The sequence below is a fragment of the Hyperoodon ampullatus genome (genome assembly GCF_949752795.1).
Source record: "Hyperoodon ampullatus genome assembly, chromosome: 1".
In the NCBI taxonomy this organism is placed as follows: Eukaryota; Metazoa; Chordata; class Mammalia; order Artiodactyla; family Ziphiidae; genus Hyperoodon; species Hyperoodon ampullatus.
The window spans coordinates 50512160-50529599 of record NC_136914.1 but is presented as its reverse complement, the minus strand read 5'-3'; the positions used below and the strand labels follow the sequence as shown (position 1 = coordinate 50529599).

Here is a 17440-nt window from a genome sequence, read left to right as displayed (position 1 = left end):
TTTTTTTTCTATTTCTGTGAAAAATGCCATTGAAATTTTGGTAGAGATTGAACCAAATATATAAATGTCTTTGGGTAGTATGAACATTTAAAAAATATTAATTCCTCCAATCCATGAACATGGAACATCTTTCTGTTTATTTGTGTCTTCTTCAATTTCTTTCCTCAAAGTCTTGCAGTTTTCATTGTACAGATCTTTCATTTCCTTGGTTAAGTTTATTCCTAAGTATTTTATTGTTTTATGAAGCTATTGTGAGCAAGATAGTTTCATTATTTCATTTTAAGATATTTCATTGTTGTATAGAAACATAACTGATTTCTGTATGTTGATTTTATGAGCAATCCCACTTCTGGTATATATCCAAAGGAAATGAAAATAGGATATCAAAAAGATATGTCATGTTTATTGCGGTTTTATTCACAAAAGATATGGAAATAACCTCTGTCCCTTAATAGATGAATGGATAAAGAAGATGTGATATATACACAATGGAATATTATATAACCATGAGAAAGAAGGAAATCCTGCCATTTGCAACAACATGGATAGATCTTGAAGGCATTATGCTAGTGAGATAAGCCAGACAGAGAAAGAAAAATACTCTATGCTCTCACTTATATGTGGAATCTAAAAAAGCTGAACTCATAGAAACAGAGTTGGATGGTGGTTACTAGGGGCTGGGTGGGAGAATTGGGGAGATGTTAAAGGATACAAACTTGCAACTAGAAGATAAATAAGTTCTGAAGATCTAATGCACAGCATAATGATATAGTCAACCATACTATATTATAAACTTCAAACTTGCTAAAAGACCAGTTGTTCTCACCACAAAAAAGAAATTATAATTCTGTGACATGATAAAGGTGTTAACTAACAGTGGTAATCATATTGCAATATATAAATGTATCAAATTAACAGGTTTGTACACAGTAAACTTACACAATGTCAATTATATCTCAATACATTTTTTTTTTAAAAAGAACATGGCATGCAGGATCTTAGGTTCGGCCTGAGACACAGTGCAGGCAGGGATGGGGACAGGGACTCTCATACCTGGGCTTCTGCTCCTCAGTGCCCTGCTCGCCCTTCAGATCCTCCTTTGGGGCCCTGTGTGCTACCCTGCTGGGCACCCTCCTGTGGACAGTCTGGGAAGGCAGTGGGGCCAAGTGCCCTCCTGCGGCTGGGTTAGCTTCACAGGGAGGCAGGACCAGCACCAGCTCACTAAGCTACCAAGGAAAACAGTTTTCATGATGGAGTCTGTGCTTGAACTCAGGGAGGGATTTGTGGATGAGGAGTGGTTGGTCCTAGAGAGGGAGGGAAAAGGGGGCATCTAGCCCAGCAACCCTGGGAAAGTAAGAAGAAAGAGAAGGCCAAACCTTGAGCTGGTCTGTCCATCCACTCCAGGCCTATAACCCACTCGTTTCTTAAACTGCCCCAGGAACGAGACACGTCCAGCCTTGAAGGGGAGACAACAGCTGAGCCCACCCCTTGCAGTGATTTCTCTCTGGCCCACAATTCCCTGCACAGTAGAGGCCTAGGGGTTCTCTGGCCCCTCACAATAACCCTTTCTAAAAAATGCTGAGGAGGACAGTGGGAAGAGGAGGGGCTGCTCAGGGTCCTCTCAGGAATTCCTGGAGGCCAGAGAGGAACTGTGGGATGGGATGCAGGAGGGGGTGGGAGATGCTACGTGTCAGGCATTGTCATAGGCACTTGGGACGCAACAGTGACAGAAATAGGCCAAGTCCTTCCCCAAAAGTAGCTTACCTTCTGGTTGGAGAAGACAGATAATAAACAAATATATACATATACTATATTAGGCAGTATTTAATGTTACAAAAATAAAACAAGAAAAGGGGGGCTATAGATTTATGGAGTGAGGTTGTTTAGAAAGGGTGGTCAGAGAAAGCTAACTGCTGACCTGAACAAAGTGAGGGAGAAAGCCATGTGGATATATGGGGGAGGAACAGTCCAGACACATGGAACAGCACATGTAAAAACTCTGAGGTGCAGTGTGGCTGCTGGTTTTGATAAGCTGAAGAAGGCCACTGTAACTGGGACAGAATAAATAGGGGGAAGAATGCTCGGATGTAAACTCAACGAGGTAGCAGTAGGGGTGCGACATCATGACCGGCCTTACAGACCATGGAAAGGAATTTGAATTTTACTCTAAGTGCAATGGAAAGCCATTGGAGGATTCGGGCCAAAGACATGGTATTTTTGCATTTTACCAGGATAACCCTGGCTTTCTGAATGGCAAATAGACCTTAGAGAGGTGAGGATGTAAATTGGGTGCCTGTTAAGAGCCCATTGTAATTATCCAGATAAGAAATTATCCAAGATGGGGTGTGGCCTAGGGTGGTAATGGGTGAAAGTATTAAGAGGTAGTTAGATGGTAGATAAAATTTAAAAGGAGAGTTAGAATGGTTGGCTAAATGATTAGATATAAAAGCAAGAGGAGAATGATTTATGACTCTAAGAGTTTTCAAATAGGCAAGAGTGAAGGTACCTGTTCTAGAATCCTTTTGAGATGAGTCTGAAAGGATCAATGAATTTCATCTATTTATGTGTATATAGGGCAGAAAGTGGGAGAAGAAAAAGGGGCTCTTTCCATGTGGAGGGAACAGCAGATCAAAGGCAAGGAGGAAAAATTACAAAAGGCCTTATGTACTCAATAGTAGGTCCAACATTGTTGAATGAGGAGAGTATGATATTCTAAATAATCATGATTTGGCCCCAAATAGCTGTAGCTTTACCATGATTTCTTCAAAAGAATCTCCACTGGACAAATCTCTCCTAGAGCAAAAAGAACCCTATAATTTGGGACTCCATCTGGTCAGAATTATTCCTCAAAATTCCAACCCAGTAGTCAAAATATGAGAACAGAAGAGAATCTAGAATTACATAGAAGGTACCATTCTTCTGAGAAACTACTATAAAGGAAACTAGTATAAAACTCCCAGAGTGCTTTTAAAGCAGCTTTTTGTCTGTATTTTCTCTTCTTTTACTACAGTTGCTTGCAGATGTCTTATTTATGCATAGTACTGTACATTCAAAACCTGAGAGTTACCTTTTACTCCATGCTGTTTTTATATTATATACAACCTTTCATAAAAGATTATGATTTAGAGTTAGGGTGATTTAGGTTTGAACTCTAGCTCTGTTGCTTAAAACAATTATGATCTTGGCAAATCACTTCACCTCTCTGAGACTTGATTTTATCATCTGAAAAACTGAGCTAAATAATACCTATCTTATAGAGTTGTTATGAAGATTAAATGAAATAATCACCTCACCTGAGCTAATGTATGTGACTTGCTGAGCATAATACCTGGCAGAAAACAGTGTATGTTTGTGTTTGTGTACATGCACATTGTTCAGCCTTTCTCTCCATTCCCACTAGAGCAGCAGTCCCCAACTTTTTTGGCACCAGGGGCCAGTTCCAGTTTCGTGGCAGACAGTTTTTCCATGGACAAGGGAGGAAGATGGTTCAGGTGGTAACTCGAGCGATGGGGAGCGATGGGGAGCGGCAGATGAAGCTTTGCTCACTCGCCCACCACTCACCTCATTCTATGCGGCCTGGTTCCTAACAGGCCAGGGACCGGTCTGCGGCCCAGGGATTGGGGACCCCTTCACTAGAGTACTAGTCCGGAAATATGTAACTTCACATTTCAATTACCACCCAGCTCCTCATTACTTTTCTGGCCTCAGCTCTCTTCTGATCAGGTATGTTTTCACCCAGCAGTCATATGAATAACTTTAAAGTACTCATGCTTATTACATCTTCTCCAAACTCCTGTAGCAGATCTCAGTCTGCCTCTATTCTTTTTGCTCTTAATCCTATACTACCTTGCACTTTTATTTAGTTGTTCCCTACTAAATTGTATGCCTCTGTAACGTAAGCTTCTTGTCCTACATTTCTTTTGTCTCTCCATCCCATACCAGTTCTCAGCCTTCTTAGTCATATCATTGGTCATTTGTATGATCATCCTCGATACTTATAAATCTCTTATGTCACTCTTACATTACAGAAACAATTCCTTATAGTTGCCCTAATGGGAACAAAATCTCCCAATCAAGATGGCATCCAACACATTATTAATCTACAGAAACCCAGATTCAGTAGTGATACATCCATTGAGTCATACATTGATTTGCTCAGCACATATTTCTCACTCAACACACCTTCCAGGTACTAGGGATATAGCCATTCACAGAGAGACAAAGTCCCTGCTCTCACGGAACTTATATTCTCTAGATTATATGTCAAAGTAAGCTTCTTTTGGAAGTGGTTTGTGTACTACTTATTCCAAATGTGTGTTCTACAACAGGGGTCCCAACCCCTGGGCTGTGGACTGGTAGCAGTCCTCCGACCTGTTAGGAACCGGGCCTCTCAGCAGGAGGTGAGCGGTGGGCGGGGGAGTGAAGCTTCATCTGCCGCTCCCCATCACTCCCCATTGCTCACATTACCACCTGAATCATCACCCCCATTACCACCTGAACCATTCCCCACTCCCCCCACACACCCCCCACCCTGTGGAAAAATTGTCTTCCACAAAACCGGTCCCTGGTGCCAAAAAGATTGGGGACCGCTGTTCTACAAGATGCGAAAGTAAGAGCATGTTACCAGTTTCTAAGGAAATAAGACTATTTTGGAATGATATCACTTTTAGAGAACTATTAATCTGTGATGACATTGTAACGAACCAGAATTAGACTGGCTCTCTACCAACTCAGCTTCCGTGTTAATCATTTTAATTTGATGATATGTGTCTTAGTCAGTTTGGGCTGCTATAACAAATTACTATAGATTGGGTGGCATAACCAACAAGCATTTATTTCTTACACTTCTGGACACTGGAAGTCCAAGATCAGAGTGCCATCATAGTCAGGTTCTGGTGAGAACCCTTCTGAATTACAGACAGCTAATTTCTCATTGTATCTTCACATGGCACAAAAAGCAAGAGAGTTCTCTGGGGTCTTTTTTTTTAAAGAGTATTAATTCCATTCAGGAGGTTGGAACCCTCATGACCCCTAATCATCTCCCAAAGGCCCCGCCTCCTAATACCATCACACTGGAGGGTAGGATTTCAACATATGAATTTTGAGGAACATAAATATTCAGTCAATAACAATATGGTTGATCAGTCCAACTCAAAATATCAACTTTTTGTGGTAAATGATTACAAGGTAGCTCAAAAGTTCAGCTATAGTATAAAAGAAGATCTAACACTGTAGCCCAGAGGTGATCTCTTCCAGTCATTTTTTTAAAAGCTGATGGAAATTGGCAAAAGCCTCTGTTAGACTATTACTAATACTGTGGTGATAGTGCTACATATGTCATTTCAGAAAGCAGGTAGAACCACTGATGGTCACTATGAAACCCCTACCAGTGAGCCAACTGCCACCTTGTTACTTACAACATGGACAAGATGCTTACTGTGAAGTCTATGTCTTTGAAATCAGGTCAACCTTTAGAGACATACTTTTTAGTAGAACGTATTTGACATTGAATGATCTATCTTTATAGAGAAGAGTGAAAGTTGAAGCACAAAAAGGCCATCTACCAGAACAGGAGAAGTGTCTGATGCCTCTGCAAGTCTTTCTTCTTCTTTTATACTGAAGGATGAGATTTTTTTTTTTTGGAGTTGTTTCTCAGGACCTTTTAAAAATAAAAATATCTATGGAAGGGAAATTTTATCTCCTAGTGTCTTGGGTTGATCATGACAGACTACTGGGATCAAGACCCTGCCAAGAGATTTTGAGAAGACTCCAAATAGCCTATCAAGTTTACAGATTTGCCACTCTATTGTACAAATGTTCAGAAGCTTGAGGAAAAGGATTGGGTAGGAAAGTAAAAGGATTAGGGAGAATGACAGGAGTAAATGATAATTTTTTGTAAAGGAAGTCATGAAAGGAAGATATTTTTAGTCATGTTGATAGAGTACTAGAAATATCCTAGCAGTGATTCCCTACTCCTGCCCACCAAAATAGAAACTGGCAATGATGGCTGATACCATTCATGGTCAGAAAGGTTCCTCTGGTGGGTCATAGACAGAGTTTGTAGAAAACAATTTCAGAATTTCATCGGGTGATTGATTTGCTATTTGGCTCCATTGAAAGCCTTCCGAGTTGTATGAGTGGCAGTTTTGGATATTCATATCTATGATACAGTAGCTGGATATATGTAGATTTGGTTTAACATAAGGAGAAAAGTAACTAAAGCAAAAACAAAAAAGAAAGAAAAGGCTTAGCCACCTTACCCATTCAGGTAATACAGTAAACAGGTGAAGGAAGTCTTTGTAAGTACAACTTATAGAAATGTGACCAGAGTCTCACATTCTTTTCCCCAGTAGGGCTTTAATCCTGTCTGTCCCATTAATACCCAACTGGGTGCCATGATAATGAATATCTTAATATATGTAAAAAAACAAAAGCCTTGTAGAAACCCCAAGAATCAGTCAGCTAGGTAATTGCAAGAGAAAGCATAGCAAATTGTCTCTGGGGCACCTGATTCCTCGCTGCCTTGCAAGAATTCAGTGGCGAGCCATTCACTTCTCAAGGAGCCCTTTACTCTGTCTGGCTCATCATGCTCTCAAGTGCCATTTTTTTATCAACCATATGAGAAAGTAGAGTGTTTTCCATACTATCTCCTGAGTCATACTATTTCTCCAGTCTTATGCCAGTCAGGTTTTTCTGGTTGTTATTCATGCACTTCATTTTCCTGAAGCGTGTCTCCCCTTCATTACAGTGGATATGTTTGAGACATCATGCCTAAATGGACTGCATTTAGAAGCAAGGGGAAATCTCCAAGCATTTAATTTAGGCAATTGGACATGTATAGGAGGAGGCTGAAATTCATATGAAAGGAATGAGGAGTTTTTCTTCTGCTGCTCAGTTGCCACAGATAAGGAATCACCCCTTTTTCCTTTTGGAGAAGGGGGTTGGTTTTAAAAATTAGTTGTAGCATTGTTGGAAATCTGACATGGGCTATAGAGTACTTCCTTGAAAGAGAGAGAATTGGACAAAATATAAAGGGAAATAAAACAATACTACAGGAACTTGAGATATCAATTCCTCCTCTTCCACCCAAAAATAGATTTATAAAACACAAATATATTCTTTGACTTTGCCAGAATATACAATTTCCAAACTGTATTAGCAAAATTAAATTCTGTTTAGGTATATATGGAGATTCCATTATTTGGGAACTTTGGAGTAGTATATAATGTACTGTAGTGGAAATTCACTATCTGCCTAAGAATTAGTGAGTCTTCCTAACAAAGTATTTTAGATGAGAGTTATTAAGCTCAGGACCTGGGAACCTGGGAACATAAATTTTCCAGAGGAAATGACACAGAACATACACGCCAGAGACACCCTGTGGTGAAGCATGGGTTGCTGGTGCCAAAAGGTTAATGATCACGTACTTATTCCTTTATTCCTAACTTAATTGTTAAAAGGCATTTTAATGTCCCTTATGTTGTTATAAGTAGCCTTCATTAGTAATATTTCCACACCTTGTGTCACCCCTGGATTTTTTTGAGGCACACACATAAACTGAACACCTAGTTTCTTTCGTCATCCCTCTCATCACCTCAAATTTTAAACATGAATATCTTCTGCTCCATACCTATTCTTCTTATCATGACATTGAAAGATGGTTGACTTCAAGTAAGAAATGTTGGAAATTATGTCAAGCGAAACCTGTGTTAATTCTTCCCTTTAGAAATCTGAAGCCAATAACATGATAAAAAGTAGATGTCTCTATAGTGGCGAAAAGGGAGCACAGCAGATTAGATATATATTCCAGGCTGAAAAAGGATTTCTTGAATGATAATTTAATAGTATTCAAGAACCTGAAACTTTATGAAAATACAACATGAATTTCTCCTTTAAATTTTCTTCTGAAAATTATTTAGTAGCATACATTTTTCTCTCCAATTTCTCATCTTGCAAAACTGGTTATTCTTAAATATATAAATGCCTAGGTTCATTCACAAAAGATATTTTTTTAAAAAGCTCATTCACCCTGAACACAGTAACTACAGCTGCCATCACCCAATCTAAGTTTCCTGACCCCTCACTTTGGGGTCATGCAGCCCCTGACCACCTTCCTAGCCTCATCTCTTTCTACTCTCTGTTTCCACCATGTGCTTCGGTCATAATGAACTTTGAGATCCTCCATTGCATCAGCTTCATTGTCAAGTCCAAATTTCCTTTGCTTTTATTTTTATTTATTTATTTATTTATCTATCTATTTATTTATTTATTTTAGAAGATGTTGGGGGTAGGAGTTTATTAATTAATTAATTTATTTTTGCTGTGTTGGGTCTTCGTTTCTGTGCGAGGGTTTTCTCTAGTTGCGGTGAGCGGGGGCCACTCTTCATCGCGGTGCGCGGGCCTCTCACTACCTCGGCCTCTCTTGTTGCGGAGCACAGGCTCCAGACGCGCACGCTCAGTAATTGTGGCTCACGGGCCCAGTCGCTCCGCGGCATGTGAGGTCTTCCCAGGCCATGGCGCAAGCCCGCATCCCCTGCATTGGCAGGCGGACTCCCAACCACTGCGCCACCAGGGAAGCCCCAAGAATATATTTTTTTAAGTATGTATATATGTATAACTGAATCACTTTTGTATTATTGTATAGCAGTAGTTAATACAACATTGTAAATCAACTATACTTCAACAAATAAACATAAAAATACTTTAACCATTGCTCTTAGGTTAAGTGCCCCAAATTTTTAGCATGGTCTGCTGGGCTCTACACGAGCTAGACCCTTTCACGTCATCTTCTGCACTCTTCACTTCTACGTGTCAGCCCTGCTGCCCGTCTTGCAGTGTTCCCAGGAGTTCACGCCACTTTCTGCCTGGGGGAAAGGTTATTTCCACCTCATCACAAACATTGTTCCCCGACCAAGAACACTGTCTACTCCTCACCTCTCCATTTCACGCGGAAAAGTTTGCTTTATCCTCTGATTTCTGGACTTGGCAGAGATACACCACATGTGCTCAGGCTCAGTTAGGTCCTCCCAACACGTTCACACTGTAGGAAGCATTTTGTTTGTAGGATATTTCATAGCCTTAGCTCAATTACTACTTAGGTAATTATATTTGTAATATATAGCCCCCAACTAGACTGTAAGTTCCAAGGGACAGTGACTATGGCTGTCTCTCTCATGAAACTTTTGCTGTAAATTTATCCACGGCAGTTTTTAGCATGTGTGGGAACAGTGTATGAGGTTAGGAAAATATGCCAGGGTTAGGAAATAATGCAAACATGGATGTAGGGCCATATCATAAAAGATCCTAATTGCCATGACAGTCAAGATTCATCAAATGTTTATAAGCTGAAATGACCTAATCTGTGTTTTAAAGAATAAATCTGGCAGCAGGTTATATGGCTAATAAGGTAGAGACTGAAATCTAAGAGACGATTATATTAGATTATAAAAAATGACTATACTATCTTCTGTCCTCATAAGCACATCCTCTTGGCAATGTGACTTTGCCATTCTTCCTATTCCAGGTCTTTAAATTTGAGCTTGACCATGTGACTTGCTTTGACCAGTGGGGCATTCAAGTATTGCACACTGGGGTTTGCCTGGGACCTGACTGGGAAACCTGAGGCCACCATGTGAAGTAGCCTTCACTGAAGCAGTGAATTTTAACCTTGTTTTAAATCTACTCTACGCTGTTTATGTGTATAATACTCCCCCCTACCCCCACCAGTTAGAAACATCTCTCATTTCAGTAGTGATTCTCAGTGGTGTGTACTGGAATCATGTGGCGGGAGGGGGCATATCTAGTTTGACTACAGTTCTCAGGAGATTCCAACATACTCTATGACTACAAACTGAAAATCACTCTAAGTTTCATGGATCAATGAATGAACAGTTAACGCAGCCTGGGGAGCTAACAAGTACCACTAAGAAAGTGACATTTAGCCAGATCTGAAAAGGAAGAATAAGTATTCATCAAATGGAGAAGTGCAGGAAGTATATGTCCAAGAAAATAGTATGTACAGAGGCAAATCTTGTGTCCAAAATGACTGATTTTAAATGGTAATTTCTTTCCTTTCTATACAACTGAACATACACTCTCTAATGTCTAAATCTGGCTGGTAGAGCATTATTTTTAAGGAAATCTATAGAATATACTTTGCAGGGTCAAAAGTTTACAGAGAGGTCATTCAGATAAATTATCATAATTGTCACCTTTCCTCAAAATATTCTTATTTTCAGGTAACTGCTTTAAACATTATCAAGTCATTTCCATCTAAATCTCATTCCCTAGAGTAAGTTCCACACAGGTAACAATAGGATTTGGTGATTATTTTACTTGCCTCCATTGTCAGTTTCAGTAACTCTAAAATCATGTTGACTTTATGAAATTTAATCTAACTCTCGTTTTGAGATACCTGTTCATGAGCCTCTCTTGAAAGCACTGATATCAATCAAGATCTAATACTTGATTCTCATATATACAGAATTGTTAGTATTTTCCTTAAAACCCGCACATACTCCCTCACAGTAAATAAATTTCTGAATGAAACTATTGCCTAAAAATTCTTCTGTAATTGTTTTCAATGGAGCATGTAGTACACCTTTTCCTCACACATAATGGGTTTAATCTTTAATAGCATCATCTTCTACAAACAGGTGCAAACCCTTGTCTGCCCTTGGGAAAGACCAGCCAATGAGAAGTTATTCTGGTGATGTAATGCTTGTTAACTATCTCTTGGACATGACTGGGGAAGATGCTCTTCAGAGCGTCAAACGTGTTGAATTTAACTCTTTCTCACATGACTGAGTTTAGCTCATAAGCCACTTCTGGTACTTCATAAACATGTCACTTAAGACAGCCTTGAAATAGTTATGCAAAATCATTAGACTAGAGAATTTCTTTTAAGCATTGGCATCTGTATCCATTGGTACTGGCCAATGATAATTTCTCATCTCTCTTGAGAAGTCACTTCCATATCTTGGTCCTTATGTAAATAGACAAAGAATACATTAACACTAGCCAGCAGCAGAAAAATTTAACATTTCTTTCTCAGATGTAGAATCTAATGAAAATCAAATTAAAAGGAATAGAGATCTTATATTTTTTAAATCAGATTCATCACAATCTGCCTCTCATGACTGTGTACAAACTTCATCTTCACATCTGTCCTGTTTATTTCAAAGATAAAAATATTTGAAACAAGTATTTGTATAACCAGGTGTGTTCACAGTGATGTCATAAACTTCTGCCTAGTGAGTAATTTACAGGGCTCTGTTGATGCAGCTAAATGCTTATGAATGTCCAGAGAAGTCCTCGCCCAGGTCAGTTAAAGACCCATTACTTATCACATAGTCTAATTCTATGAAGTGATAGACAGGACAGGATAAATGTGTGTTAGCTTCCACAGTAAAGTGTGCAAAACTACAGACACAGAGCTACAAATATCGGGCAGGTATTATTTCATGCAACAGCTTATTCTCATTCCCTATTCCTGCACCTCAAACCTCACTTTTTGAGCAAAAGAATGCAATAGTAAGCATGTTGTGAAAAACATAATTTGAAAGAGGAGGGTATAATACCAGATCAGTGCTTTATCTGATCTGAATCTCACCCAAAAAAGAAAGCAACTCAAACTGCTAAGCCAGCTGAAATTTGAAGTGCTGGATATAATTCAAAGATGATGAACTATGAGTCCTCACAGTAAAATTGTAGGAAAATTACTATATTAGAACTTCCCTCCCCCTTTGTTTCTTTTTTCAAAATATCCTCTTAACCCTTTGAGAAAACTGAGTTAATTTGGGGCACATGAGCCCTTCTTGAGGCTTTTCAACTTGTTCAGGTCATGGTAATACAGTTGCATTGGGATGAGATAGAATTATGGAATCATAGAATGATTCAAACCTAGCTGTGAATAATGTCTCTACCATATTAGAAAATGGTAAGTCACTTTAACTTCAGTGAGCCACACTTTCTTCAGCTATTAAAATGAAATAATAATTAAATATTAATTATTAAAATGTGTATAAAGTTCTTGGCAAGTAGTCAACTGATAGTGGCTATGGTTATTACTATTTTTCCATATATACCTAATTCCAAGCCACTTCATTTTTCAAAGTTGAAAACCAAATTATATAAAAAATTATTATATACCCAGAATGGATTCCCAATTTTATCTAACTTTTGATTGTGAAATAAACCATTTTATTTTCCATTGAAGATGTAGTTTGTACTTGATTCTTAATTTGCCATATTATTCAGTAGTATTCTATTTTTATTTATTAATATTTCAAAGTACTCTCCAAATATATGATTTTACATACTATCAGTGTAAATAATAGTAGTATAGTACATTTCTTCTAGAGATCTGCTGAAATTTTTAAAGGCATTACTTCTCTAATCCTATAGAAAAAGTTCTGGAAGGCATTATTCATGCCATCAAGTCAGCTTATTGGAAAATGAAAAATGCAGTTTGTCACCATCATGCAAAATATGTAGTTTGAAAATTTCAGTAAATTAACTTGAACTAAATTGTTTTGATGTTGTTTGTATCTAGTCAAAAGCACTGACACATTCCTACAAATTGATTTTAGATTTCAAATTTCAAGGGCAGGTAACATTTTATTGGCTTTTAAAGAATAATAAGGAATTTCTTATTTGGATAAGGTAGCAGCGTATTCCAGGTGGAAGGAATAACGAGAGCAAAGGATGAAAGGAATGATAATTTGTAGCTATTTATGAAATAGCTGTTGACCTAGCCTAGTGTTTCTACAGCATAGAGTACATTGGATAGAAGTATGGCGGGAAAAGGACATGCCTGCTTCATGTATAGAGGCACATGTTGGAAAACTAACATATTACCTTCTAAATCATAGCATTCTTATCTTTTCTTTGTTATATGCCATGAGAAGATTCGTGATATACACTAGCTGGATTTTGTGTGTGTGTGATGCCTTCAAGCTTATCTGGACTTTTCTTCAAGTAAAAGGATATTATTCCTTTGCTTTTCCTATTATTAAAAAAATATTGCATTATACCAATACACTTAAAATAAGGTAAATGTAAATTTTACAAACCATATTTCAAGAAGGCAATATAAATTGAACAAAAGTAATGCTTAATTAAGATTTAGGGAACATCTACTGATTTCGTTTATGTAGAAGCATATACGAGCAAATTTGTAAAGGCAATACATCTAAATAGCAAGTGATTGATAAGGTCAGAGTATGCATTAAAGAAGTATTGTCTATGCTAACTTTGTACTAAAAGAGTTATCTGGGAAAAGTTCATTGTTCTTATTCACACGGTGAAACACTAAACCAGTAGGTCAATTAATGAAACCATTCACCTGTAATATTGTGGGTGTGAGAACATTCTTAAATAAAACTTGATGAAAATTCTCTGCCATTTTCTTTGAGTATATTCACTGAATAAGAAGTCTTCATTCATACCTTAGAACAGGACTATGTGTATTTGCTCAGTTAATTTTAATATGTTTAATGATTTTTATTAGTCTTGCAGTGGAATGTATTATCCACATATACGTGATGCTGTTTTGATAACAGGATTGTTCTAATTTAACGGATGATGTGTGCTGAACTATCTATACCCTGTATCCCCTTTGTGACCAATATCATGTATTTTAGAAGTATTTAACTGGAAATACATGTAGTTGGATAAATCATGGGTTATAGATTTTCATTATGTAAAACTAACTGAGCTGCGTAGAGATTCATCCTACAGTGTTGGCCTCATTGTGTTCCTTCTATACACATTAGATATCATACACAGAAGAGAGAGTGTGTGTGTGTGTGTGTGTGTGTGTGTGTGTTACAGTCTACTTCATTCTAAAAATGATTTGAGAATGTTAGGGTTATATGTGTAATGCAGAAAAATCCACTGTATTCTGTTAATTAAACAAGGGAGCCATTAGACTGAGATGGCTCTAATGCCCTGGCTGCCTATGTAAGCAAACCAAAATCTGGCTTGTAGATTTTGCCTCAAGGTTACAAAATCAAAACCCAAGGACAACCAATCACAAACAGCCAACTAGACTTAAAGCTATAACCAATCAATGATTTCCTTGCTTTGCTTCCACCTTTTCTCTGTAAGTCTTTCCTGTCGGTGGAAGCTTTCCTAGCTATACTTCAGGTTTGGCGCTGCCCGATTAGACTCCATTTTTCCTCAGATAAACTCTTAAATTTTTAAAATGCTTCAGGTTTAACAGTTCAGTATGTTTAAAAATATGCAATTCTCAGAAAAAAGGAAAAATAAAGAATCCTTTCTGTTTCCTCCATCAGCTGTTAAGAAGAAGGCTAGCTTTATCACTCCAGTTCCAGGAGGCGTGGGACCCATGACAGTGGCAATGCTTCTCAAGAACACCCTTCTGGCAGCTAAAAAAATCATTTACTAGATCACATGAAAGAATAAAGCAAATTGAAGTCATGCTACGTATCTATTTGACAAAAGGCAAAAACCTTTATATTTTACTACAAAGCTATTTCTACATTGTATTTATTTTTTCACAGATGGAATCATTGTGGATCAGATGATTCACACAATCTTATGCATTTCCTGCTAATAATTACTGAATATTTTGAGTGGATATTGAGTTTTAGGAAAAGAAAACAAAACAACTGCAATGAAAACTTTGGTAACAATTGTTTATTTTGTGATTAATATTTGTTCATAATGTTAAAACTAATAAAGGGCTCATAATAAATGCATATATTTTTGACACAAATATCACAAATAGTGTGTTTTCAACAAATATTTTGTCAGACAAATAAGCTCCCTTGTAAAATGTAATTTAGGTTTTGCCATAATTATGGCCAATTTTTATATATTTTATGTACTATATCATATGATGAAAAAGTTTATTTGCTAAAGGAAAGATAAAATATGAAAAATAAAATTTTGATCTTATATACTTCCCAAATGCATCCTACGAGGCATACTAATGAGAAATGATGCTCTATTCGAGGAAAGAAAAACATGCAAGGAAGGCAAAAAATGCAGTGCTACTTGGAAAGGTATTGATTATTTCAAATGGTGAATTACTACTTGCCAAGTAAAAATGCAATAAGAATGTGTTAGGTTTACATGTAATTTATTTGTTGTTCTAGAAAAATATTTGGATAATACCTTCCTTGAAGAATAATGGAAACTCCAAAACCAAACAAATATACAAAACAAAACTAAGGTTGTATTTTCCCACAAATATCAGGAAAATACAATATAATATGATTGAGGACTTCATTAAAGAATAGGAGTTATGTTTGTTCACAAATCTAGAAATCTAATAGAAAAATATGACACAATGTGCCCAAGCTAAGCCTTAGGATATGACTAAAAATCTATTGCTTTGTTACTCACAGTTCTTCCTTCTTCTCTTATAGCATTTGGTTCTCAAAGTAGATGCCATGTTTCTAACACAATTTAAATTAGAAAAAACATGTGACTGTCCATTGAAGGCTATTTTGAGACTACCCTGGGCATATAATTGTATTGCTTTCAGGCCCAAATCCCAGTCTGTTTATGTACCAGTAATGATTCTTACCCAATGCATGTCTTTATTAGTGTATACTCTTGATCATTTGTGTGAAAATAGATGTTTATAATTAATATTTCAACTGTATAATAAAACCAATTTGGAAAGGAATACCTGTCTTCTTTTTCTTTAAGCTATCTATAAGTTTCTTTGTTCATATATTTGTTATCTGTTTCTTCAGAGCATGCTGGGGAAATGTACAAGTTCCTCAAACATGAAAGAAAAGGTTCTATAGCCCATTCCAGATCAATCTTTGTCTAATAACCCTGATAAAAGTTTAAATTCAAAGCTCCCAAGCAAACATTTCAGAAAGACCCTCTTTTTAATATTTAAGTGCCCCACGTTCCCAAAGCAAACATAATGACCCAAAATACATTTACATGGAAAAGGTGAAGTCTGTAATTTTGAGCTTCCTCCTCCCCCAACCCCAAATGCAGGAGGAGTTATTTTTTGGAAATATTTTTCCCCTTTGGTGAGGCTAAAATTCAGGAGTGAGCCTTTCCAGAGACCAATTAAAACACTATAAAGGAAAAATTATCTAACGTTTGTTAAAAATATAAGGACAACTTTATTCAGGACTATTGCAATGGGGCCGTGACTATCACAATAGAAGAGATTGAAAACTCCAAATATAGCTGAGACAGCAATGGATTTATAGGCAATAAAGAGAGTGAGGGGATCAGTAGATGGAAAATTACTAAGAGGAACTTGATTAGATAACAAGGCTAGAGGGATTCTTGTTAAATAGCTTACAAGGATTCTTGTTACAGTTAGGCAAGATATCAAGGGTGGGAGATAGGGAACTTGATCAGATATGGCAGGGACAAGGGTGCAAGGAGCAGGGCAGAGGGGTTCTCCATAAACTAACTTAGCAGATTTCTTTGCTAAAACTGGGCTCAACAGGCTAAGTGGATGCCTAGTTGAGAAAAGGACTAGGAGAAGTCTAAAGTTTGGTCAAGAAGGAAGCCTTTGTCAACACATAAAGGAAATAAAGTTGGTTCATTGTTATCATGACTTTACTTATGCATATTTGGGGTCTATAAAAGACATATGATTGTCTTGTGGAGGAGGTTTGGAGAAGTAAGTTCTCTTCTACACGTATCTGTAAAAAGGACCCTGAAGAATTAATGAGGATTGAACAATAACATGAAGATATGGAGGCGAGAATGAGTTTAGCATATATATATGAAAGCAAGGACTACAGTCAGACTGAAATGAAAAGTGTGTGTTGCAGAGTGGTGGAAATACAGCTGGATAACAGCAGAAATAGATTAGAGAAAGCCTGGATAAATCAGAGTTTAGACTATATTTAGTCAGTGATGAGAGTTGTAGTTAAAGCCTAGAAGACATTATCACTGATTATCATGAGAAAGTTGTAAAGAGGAGCTTATTTTGAAGAAGAGATAATATGTTCAGTTTGACATGTTGAGTTAGAGGTGATGGCATAATATATAAATAAAAGTCCTGACATAGTATCAGTCTGGTATGAGAATAATTCATGGCTAATGATGAAAACTTAAGATGCATCAACGTGTATTAACTGCTAAATTCCTAACCTTGATTGACCACTATACACACCCTGCATCTTTCTACACTTGTTTGATAGTAACAGCTATCTTTAATTGAGCACCTATCATGTGCTAAATGCTTTACTTTTTTGTTATTGTTGTTACTGACAATCCACATTTGATATATGAGGAAATCAACCCTTGAGGTTATTAAAAAGTCTCAGCAAAGGCCAAATGGATAGCAAAGGTAGAACTGGAATTCAAAGAAAGGTCTGTTAGGATGATGTGAGCTGGAACCCACTCTCTTTTCATTCTATCACTCTACCTCCCCTCAGTGCCTACCTGCCCTGCCACCTAGAATCCTTTCTCTTATCACTATATGTCT

The 17440-nt window shown here is 37.4% G+C and overlaps 1 protein-coding gene across 1 annotated transcript in view; it reads left to right on the top strand.

Moving 5' to 3' along the window:
- The window catches only part of MTHFD2L (methylenetetrahydrofolate dehydrogenase (NADP+ dependent) 2 like), a gene marked incomplete at both ends in the record, with an annotated part of 135973 nt that extends 121563 nt beyond the window's left edge, over positions 1–14410 (top strand). Inside the window, one exon of the mRNA XM_079706122.1 lies at positions 14298–14410. Coding sequence (XP_079562248.1) covers positions 14298–14410 — 113 coding nt within the window. The remainder of the gene's footprint in view (positions 1–14297) is intronic.
- Between the last annotated feature and the right edge of the window lie 3030 nt (positions 14411–17440).